Source organism: Anguilla anguilla, chromosome 4 (genome assembly GCF_013347855.1).
Source record: "Anguilla anguilla isolate fAngAng1 chromosome 4, fAngAng1.pri, whole genome shotgun sequence".
NCBI classification, from domain to species: Eukaryota; Metazoa; Chordata; class Actinopteri; order Anguilliformes; family Anguillidae; genus Anguilla; species Anguilla anguilla.
In genome coordinates, this window is record NC_049204.1 from 39,504,162 (window position 1) to 39,514,405 (window position 10,244).

Here is a 10,244-nt window from a genome sequence, read left to right on the forward strand (position 1 = left end):
ATGAGAGAGGGTTTCTGTGAGAGCAGCAGCTGCCTCTTCTGAGAAACCTGGCGACCCCATCACCGCCACCGGCAGGTACTCCGCTGGTTTTTGGGCTGCTCCCTGCTCTCCGACGTCTGCCAGCGCTCAGCTGGGCCGCCGGCCTCCCACAAGGTCTCCACCGGACGCCTCGATCTCGCCGTATCCACAGACGAACAGTAGGCTAAAGGCTCGCTCGATACAAGAGCATCTGCCACGCGAATAAAGAGCGTAACCATGAGAATGTAAGGGTTTGAGAGGGTATGAGGTGCATCCACATTCTCACAAGTGTCTCAAATACACACTCGAAATGTTCCTGGAAAATGCGCCAAATCTCTGTGGGGAAAACAGAGAGATGGAGGGGAAGTAAACTACAAGTAAATGCTGATAAGGACTCCTCACTAATTCATACCCTGTGTGGAAAGCGATAAGACCAGGTCAAAGATTTTAACTTCTTTCTTCTAACCATTCAGAAAGTGGAAGATTTCATCCATCCATCCATTATCTATACCTGCTCATCCTGAGCAGGATCACGGGGGGGTGCTGGAGCCTATCCCAGTGTACATTTGGCGAGAGGCAGGAATACACCCTGGACAGGCCGCCAATCTATCGCAGGGCACACACACCATTCACTCACACACTTATACCTATGGGCAATTTAGAGTCTCCAATCAGCCTACCTGCGTGTCTTTGGACTGTGGGAGGAAACACGATTACGCGGAGGAAACCCACGCGGACACGGGGAGAACAGGCAAACTCCACACAGAAAGGCCCCAAGCCGAGATTTGAAACCAACGATCTTCTTGCTGTGAGGCGACAGTGTCACCCACTGCACCACTGTGCCGCCCTGAAAGATTTCATGATTCTGAAAAATGTTTTTTCACAAACTTGTATTTTAAAACTGTACGCAACAAACAATTATGTCACTTAATGGATAACGGCCAACAGTAGCTTACGTAACAAATGGGAAAAGAAAAGCAACCGTTATAACAGGCCTGACATCTCAAACACTGAAGGCAAATAATGTTTTCTGAGGAAAAATAAACTGAGTAATTATAAATAATTTGGGAAGGTAATTAACTATTTTGCCCTCTGCAGTCTGCACAACTGACTAAGTCTAACATGAAACACACACACACACACACACTCACACACAGAAACAAGAGTATTAATAGCTTTAATATTCACGCTCACTCCATGAGTAGCCCACAAACCTAGGTAAAAGGTTATTCAAATGAATCCCATTAACTGAAGCCAGAAGTTCAAGAAATGTGGAGACAAATTTATTCACCTTCCTATTAAATTTACAGCCAACATGTCATTGCACTTTTATTACAACAAATGGGCCTCCAATCCAAAAGTGCCCAATTGAAAAATGATTCAAACATACACAACTTCACGATTCACAGCAGAAAAAAAAGACAGGGACAACAAACGAATGAACCCTTGCACAAATGGAAGTCAGTGATTAACAGCGCATTGCAGGCATAGCTGAAATTTCTTTCAGCCAGTGTACCAGCGATAGCTAGATGATTCCGTTCAGAAAATCACATGCAAGTGAGTGAGAGAGTGAGCGTGGGTGTGTGTGTGTCAGGACCATTGGAGAACACACCCTCTGGCATTACTGGTTTGTCCAGTTCCGGCAAAACATGAACGCAATCTTTACACACAGATGACAGTCAATAGCCAGACGTCATATACAGATGACTTCCATTTCAGAATATAATTATTCTACAAAGAATTCTAATCCTTCTTTACGCATAACCCCACACAATGTCATGAGGTCACACCCTAGCAAGTTAGCGGTGAGATGGTTTCCAACTCTCTTAGCTACTCTACTAATATGATGCTGTTCTGATAATTAGATAATTAAGAAAGACTGCAGCCCAGTTCACGGTTAACCTAGGTCAATAACAGTAATCATTAAGCTGGCAGTCCTTGTGAGACAACGTGTTAGTTAGTTAAATTAGTTCGTTTGTCAAACCGAACACTCCCTGATTGTATCTGTCAGTTCAGAATAGAAGACCTCATTGGATTTTATTGAATAGTACTTCCCTTATGGAATATTCTTCCCTGCTCTTAAGGATATTAACAAGTCGCCGAAGACCATAACACTAACTATGTAGTGACGCCTTGCAGTGGTGTATCCCGGACTAGTTAGCCCACAGACCACAGCCATCACTGTCATTGACAGCATGACGCCAAGGAAGGGAAAGACGATTACTACTAGTAACGGTAGCATGGAGTCGCGTACGTGGGCGACCTGTGATGTCTAAATAAATGCAAGCCATTTCAGGCTGCATATGGGACTTTTCACACGTAGCTTTAAGAAGTGAAAGAGTGGAATGTGGTATCATTGTGACCAGCAGCGACTTTTCCAATAATGAAAGGAGAAAGACAGGAGAACCAAAGCCAGCATAGTAGCATAACGAGCCAACTAGTCATTGGTTTCATATCAATACCTCGGTGGTGCTAGCTTAACATAATTACCTCAAACGTTAAGACTAGTTAGCTAATAGACTACCAAGGGTTACCCTTTGTCAACGTTACAAGCATAACAAAATATGACTTGTTACTATGCTACATAGAAATAACGTTAGCTATTAACTAACATATTATTTGAACAGATAGCAGCCAATCCATAGTTAGTTACGCATAAATTCTTATGGGACTTCCCTTTCATATGAAGTAGCCTACCCACTTGCAATCAGTGCCAGGTAAGTAAATAAAAGGCTTTGTACTAACAGTTCAACAAACATTAGCTAGCCTGGTGCTAGGGGTTAACGTTACAGTACTGTGGTGATTACGTGAGGCTTAGCAACATTAACGTTACATGGCTAACGAGGTAAATTAAGAAATCAGTTGCGTTAGTCAAGTTCAATTTCGTCTGACTAGTTACCTCGTTAATTACTGGCCAACTTTCTCGTTAGATACTCCTGGCTAGGTCGCCAGCAAGGTAGCTAAGCAGCAGTGGTCGTTTCACATAGCAGGTAGCTAGCAGCCAAGTCAACTAGTGTCCCACACACAGACGCAGCCACCGTCAAGCGCGGTTTCCACTTACCCCTTATAGTAAGCTTTCACTCGGACCTGATGAGGATTGTCGCCGGGGTGGGACATAGTGCTATCCCGCAACGTTGGCATCTTTAAATCCGCTAGTAGCTAACAATAGCTAGCCAACGTTAACGGAATTGAGTAAGTTCTTACTTCAGACAGCACCTTACAACGCACGCCGTTCTGACGTGAGTCTTCAGAGAGCTGTGATAGCAGTTTAGCGTAGGCTAGCTAAAAAAAACAATGACAGAAAGTGAGCAAAGCCCCTCTAAAACTGACGTTCAATATGCTGTCTAATTAACTATTCGTTTGGAAGCCCAGGTTGTTTCTTAAGTTTCGGGTTGGCAGCTAGCAAGACACTCCCAACTCAAGAGCAGAGGCCTCTCAAGTAACATTACCCAATCGAACACTGGAATGCGACGGGAGGAGGGCTGTACCTGAAACTAATAACGGATGGCTACCCAACTAAATTACCTAACTATTCATTAACGTAAACAATTAATAAGTGATAACAACAAAAACAATAACACAACAACAAATACACGTGGGCTGTCGTGTCACTCTGCGCCAATATGGATAGTAGCTATTCAACTAGCTAACTAGCAGTTCGTTAGGTAGCTACATCAAACTATGAATATAAAGTATCGTAGATCAAACAAATGAAATACATTTTGTTACATGTATATGAAAACAAAAATATTAAGTATACAAATGTGATTTATATCTAGCTAATGTAATATTTGGGGAATTGCGTTCTTTAGTCAATGACAAATTCTGGAAGCAAAACATTCCGCTGCAGTGTCCAGTGTCCTTCCTGACTTCTGGGTATTGTAGTTTACTAGTAAAACAACAATACATTGAATTGACATTTCATATCTAACTCGTTTAGGACCGTTGTGCAAATTATAAATCATACCTCATATCACAGTTACTTTCCCGTTCAAAACTTTTTCGAGGTTAACTAACGTAAGTGTTGGGTTAATTCATGTGAAATCAAGGATGTCTATCAGCACTCCTATAAGGCTCCTATGTAAAAGGTGAGAAATTGCAGGAGAACCAAATTAATTTTATTTTTTTGTCCCATTGAAAAAGTTGGAACGATTTGGTTAACCATATTATTTTACAGTTGCAATTACAACCTTTCAAATATTCTCACTCAGACACAAGCAAATTGATATTTATCCTTGTGCAGTGCTAATTGGTATTTATCCTTGTACAGTACATGGATTAAATGTTAAATGGATTAAATGTTCATAATTAAATAACAATAATAAAAAGATGAAATTATTATAACAGCGCAAGATATAACACTGTTTAACACATTACAAAAGATTCAGTTAAGTCCATATGAATCCCTTGTTAGCTGTTATAATTTACAGGATTTACTCAAAATTACAAGTGCAACTAAAAAGGACACTTAAGCCTTCATAGCAAAACAATTTAGCACAATAATAGAAGATAACCTCAGTATTACAATACAATCTGTGCTTCTTTAATATATATTTGCCATTGTATTAATTTATACCTATGGTGATATTATAATTAAGTAATGCAGCATTGTATGTCATACAAGGCTGCATTACTTAATTATAATCTCACCATGTATGTAGGATAGTACGTTTTTGTAAGCAAACTGGTCATTATGATGAAACAACTGAAACAGAATGTTACATGTATGTACAAATCTGCATTTCTCATTCTTGTACAAAGACCACAGTATATCCTAGTTTTTGGTCCAGCTTAGCTCTCAATTTATCAGTTTTGATTGATCTGGCAATGGAATCCCAATCAGGATGTAAGGATATCAATTAAAAGAAAACATTTTTCAGTGCGACAATAACCAAATTACTGGACAACAAAGTAAACTTAGCAAAATTTTCAGGAAGTGCATATATTAACAAAAATGTGGAAAAATATTAGCACAAACAGCCTTAGTGCATTTCTTTAAAGAATTTATATACTGATTAAATTGTGGAGATGTAAAATAAAAATCGTAATTCAGTAATTCAGGGATTTGTTGGACCAAGTTTGAGAAATATTATAAGCCCTGATGTACACACTCTCTTTTCCTTTTCCCACAGTGAGTTAAACTTGCTGTTAAAACCTCATTTATCATTTATGTAGCACAGCTTTAGTCATAAATCCTTTCACCTGAAAAAAAAAGACACAAATCAAAGTTTATTATGTTAATGACATTGTTAAAAACTACTGTAAAAAAAAAATAAAAAATAAAAAAATATATATATATATATATATATATATTATGCTTCATTAATTAATCTCTTTACAATGGTTCGTTAAGATAGTTGTGTGCTGAAGATAGTAGGGCCTATTGCAATTAAACAGTTGCTGCACTGCATTTGTAATGCGCCGAAAATGTGTAAAGACTATGAGTATTCTGATAAATAATCATGTAAATAAATTAGTTAAATGTGAGAAACGTGTTAGGGAATTTTTTATCATTGTGTTATCATAATGATACCTGTTTTCACTTTTGGCTCATTTGCATTTCTTTCTGTTGTTTGTTCCGAACCTCTTCCAAAGTTAAGCATCCTCCTGAAATAGCAAAACAATCCAAAACTATTAAACTGGACAAGTGTCACTCAGAAGACCCACAGTAGCACCACACTCATTATTTGGATAGAAACCACAGGCTGAAACTTAATTTGGTGCTGACTTAGATTCAGCTTACTTCATGAATATTGCAGCTAATTTAAATCAAAGTAAAATATAACACTTTGCCTTTCATTTTAATAACAACAATGTAATGTAATGTAATAACGAAGTTAATGGTTGGGAGGTTGCATTACTGCGCAACGCTGTGGGGATTTTCAGTATTACACGTTCGAATTTCGATTTCACCTGTTTATCAAGACTGATACAAACATCTGTCTGGTTTAGGTAATGTACAATTCTTCACATAAGCTTTTGTGTTTAATCACTGATTGTAAGCATTCATTTTAATTAAGATTTTGCAAAGGCAGTGAACTTAAAATCTGCTATGCTATAATGCATACTGGACAGCTTATTCTTAACTGGTCAGTTTAGATACCTCATTGAACATGCACCTGTGCCCAACTGCCCATACACACAAGCTTCTTTGGGAAGTTACAAATTAGAAATGTTAGAAAGCTAACGTTACTCCAGCTTCACGATCACTTTTTGCGGTGGCTTTAAGTAGGAAAATAACACTGGAGCAGATCCAGAAGGTAGCAGTTTAAAATTTGTGATATTGCGATAAAGTAAAATATATTATACATATCAGATAATAAATTAATTTCGAATTAATTGCGAATCACTGCAACAACTTTACTAACGATGTAGGCCTAAGTGTTCTAGCCTGGAATTAAGCTTACCTACTCTTCTGGGGGCGATAGACACGTAGCCCATCGCGCGTCTCAGTTTGAAATCCTCCAGAGCTGTCAGCTCAGCCTCGGCCTCTGAAAAAGCAAAAGTGACGAGAACAATAATAGCCTATGCCTAACGTTTCACTATAGCTAACCTGCTATGTACTCTATATTGTTACTATGATGATGATAATAAATCTTCCGCTACATTACACCCAAATAAGCATCCCTAGCTGTATTTATCGTGTGTGTACTACAAAGTCCAAACGCGTGAACACAACGTGGACTTCACAGACTGGCGAGTGGTGGCACATTGCATACAAAGCCTGGGCAAAGAAATAAATGACAATAGAACACAATGCCACTTACTTCGCTGTATCTCATTCCTTTTCTTTGGGTTTGGAGCAATAACCGTATAGGCCTTCTGACTGCGTTACAAAAAAGTTTAAAAAAATTAAAATATCGTAAGGATCCTCAACACACGTAAGTTACCCTGTAATATAGGCTAATTAAGGCTTTTCAACCCAACTCACAAGTCTCGTTATGAGCCCAAAACTTGTTATTGTCTCACGTGTATTTAAATGCGTTCTATGCGTAAAAATAAATCTCTACTACAGACGAAAGTCAGAACCATTTAAAAACATGGCCTGTGACAAATTAACTTTGACAATTTAATTTATGAATTAGACTCACTCAAAATTAGTAACAGGTTGTTGTCAATTTTTTACAGCAATAAAGCGGAATAGACTACGTATTCTTACCTTGGAAATGCATACGCTGTTTTGTGCACTTGATGCTCTTTATGATCAGATGCTGTGTTTTTATGTTTTTGGGAAGCCACCGTAGGTTCGGTTTTCCTTACATTTTTTATCCTATGGTCATCAGGTGTCTTCTTGGCTTCGGATTCGTTGCTATGGTGACACCTTTGACAACTCGATGCCCTCTTTTCGCGGGGGTCCGTCTTCGCTTTTGGTTTAGTTTCTAAAGTTCTCACTTTTGTTTCAGTAGATCTTGTTTTAATTCGGACATTTTTAGATGTACTAACTTTTGCGTTTGACATTCTAACAATAGTAGAATACGCACAGCTGGTTTCTAATTAATCTTTGAGCACCAACGGTTAACATAGTAGCCTAATGTTTACCATCTAGTCTAGTCTAACGCGTTTATAGTTTTTACTGTCGCTTATACCTATATATTTTTAAGCCTACGTCTGCTTTTTTCATATCCCGAATTAAACGAATTTCCCGATCATTTGCTCTTATTCCGTGATACCAGTTGCTGGGTTTAGGACGCCATGGTTAATCGGGTTAAATTACACCTTGACGACGGTAGCTAAACAGATTAACGTGAAGTTTACTTTCGCAAAGCATATTGGGCGTTGAAGTTTATTCTAAACTCCTCAAAAAAAGTTTGGAAATTTGTGTTTGGTCGATCATATCTCTGTTGTTATTGTATTATTAGCATTGTATCTTATGTCATTGGGAAGCCTGTTCATTTCCATTTACAATGATGTCTCATTTGTAAAGATCATGCATTTGTGGGATGAGCAGCACAGCTGATTATGTGGGTGGGGTCCCAAGTGAAATGTGGCAAATTTCCCTGCCAATGCCAAACAGTGTATTCTCCTGTTGGTATTGACTCTATTGTTTTGAGTTGTTTGGGGGATTGGATGATTGAACTCTCTATCAGTAACAAGGAAGAAACAAGACATATTGGTAATTTTACACTTTATTCATTGAACAAACAGCCAGGAGGCTATTGCATAGCCTAACTCCCGTCCCGGAGGGCTGGGTTGCATGCTGACTTTTGTTCCAATCGATTACCTAAGTTTTCTGACAGGCCTGTTGGGATGACAGTAACTCCGAACACCTGTTTGGCAGTTCAAAAACACTCTTCAGGAGGCAGGTGTGGATGTGCCATTGACTGCTGTCTATAGAAGACTTCACAAATAGAAATACAGAGACTACGCTGCAAGATGCATAGCACTAATTAGCCGCAAACCAGGAAGGCCTAGCTAAAGGCACATAAAAGAGCCTGCAGATTTCTCGAAAAAAGGTCTCGTGGACAGATGAGATCAAGGCTCACTTATATCACAGTGATGGCAAGAGCAAAGTGTGCGGGTCAAGATCCCCAGGATCCCAATCATCCCCCCTCATCCGTGAAACATGGTTGTGGGGTGTTATAGTTTGGTCATGTATGGCTGCCATAGGTGCTGGCTTTGTTCCTTAACACCAAAGTAAACTTTTTCTAAGCAAATAGCCTACTGAACAGTCTGGTGTGTGCTTATTGTTAATGCTTGTGACCAGGGTGTTTCTTTTCCATTAATCACTTGGAGCATCCAGAAGATGATGCTATGTCAATGCAGCAAGAAAATTAGCTGAACATTAACAAAGTCATACATGTTGATAAGTACAATTAATTAATTTGACAAATATTAAACACCATATAAAATGCATAATGTCTTTCCAAAATGGCACTACATGTAGATGGTTTTCAACACCATCTAGTGTCCCTAATCTCCAAATCTGAAGCCCTCGCAATGACCTCCCTGAGTACCAACTCTCTCATTTTTTCTTTAGATGGCATTCTGTAAACATAAACCAGCAAAAAAGCATGTTGTTAGTTATAGGAACTCAGAGGATGCATAATTGTAACAGCTGTAACAACATTGTGATTTTTTGAGGACTAATTTTAAAATCACAAACACTTGTATAAATGTGTAGATACAGTGATATTTTTATTATGTGGGAGAAGCCCTGTGTTGGTTTTTTGTTCGACTCAATGTGCACGTTGCCCTGCTGAATTAGATTGGTGTTAGGGTGGACAGATTTTGTGCAACTGTAATAACCCTTTCCAGACCTAGTGAAAATTACAAACTTCTACCAGCAGGTGGCAGTAACATGAAAAAATAACTGTCATGTGATCATACTACATCACACATTTAAGTTCATTTGACTTTTCATTTTTCATACCATACTGTATATGACACAACCGTATCATAATTAAAATGCAACTGGAAATCATAAAATCTGTATGCTTGAAGTAACATTTCCTTCTTGTGACCACATGATTGATGATAATTCCACTTGGTCATCTTTTCATTTTTGAAGGCCAACCAACTTCTCATGGTACGAGGCTGATATAAATTAAAATTGGCTGTAGTTCTGCCACTTAAAATTTCACTTCCGTGTTGTCACGCATCTATCCAGACGAAATTTTTAAAATAATGCAAACTCACCTTTACATTTTCATTTTCAAAAGACCTGTCAGTCATCCGACAGGGGTATTACAGGGGCAGTTGGGGTGGTGTAGTGGATACCACTGTCGCCTAACAGCGTAACGGTCCCTGGTTCAAATCCCATGTGGGATTTCTTTGTGTTTGCATGTTCTCCCTGTGTCTGTGTGGGTTTACTCTGATGTCCTCCCACAGCCCAAGGACATGCAAGTTAAGCTTATTGTAGACTCTAAATTGCTTGTAGATTGAGTGAATGGTGTGCGGTGGATTGGCGACCAGTCTGCCGGCCAGCAAGTTACTGTAAAAATTTACAGTAACTTGCTGTAACAGTAAGCAAAATTAGCTTGTAAGTTACTTTAATATATTTGGCAGTATGTTTACTGTAATTGTTATTACAGGAATCATTTCAGTAATGTAGTTGTTATTACCGTAAACATTCTGTGAAATGTATTACAGTAACTTACAAGCTAATTGCTGCCAACTACTTACTGTATATTTTACAGTATTCATATTAAAGAGTATATTGCACTGTGCATGGTGTGCCTTGTAGTATGTGTGTATGTGTTCATGAATACTACAATACACATGCACGT

General features: G+C 38.7%; 1 protein-coding gene across 1 annotated transcript in view; it reads right to left on the reverse strand.

Moving 5' to 3' along the window:
• The window catches only part of LOC118225689 (protein kinase C iota type-like), a 34,808-nt gene extending 27,063 nt beyond the window's left edge, over nucleotides 1–7,745 (reverse strand). The window contains exons 1-5 of the mRNA XM_035414512.1: nucleotides 7,178–7,745; nucleotides 6,786–6,844; nucleotides 6,426–6,509; nucleotides 5,552–5,625; nucleotides 3,080–5,220 (exon numbers count right to left, since the gene is read on the reverse strand). Coding sequence (XP_035270403.1) covers nucleotides 3,080–3,159 — 80 coding nt within the window. The 5' untranslated portion in view covers nucleotides 3,160–5,220; nucleotides 5,552–5,625; nucleotides 6,426–6,509; nucleotides 6,786–6,844; nucleotides 7,178–7,745. The remainder of the gene's footprint in view (nucleotides 1–3,079; nucleotides 5,221–5,551; nucleotides 5,626–6,425; nucleotides 6,510–6,785; nucleotides 6,845–7,177) is intronic.
• Nucleotides 7,746–10,244: the final 2,499 nt, after the last annotated feature.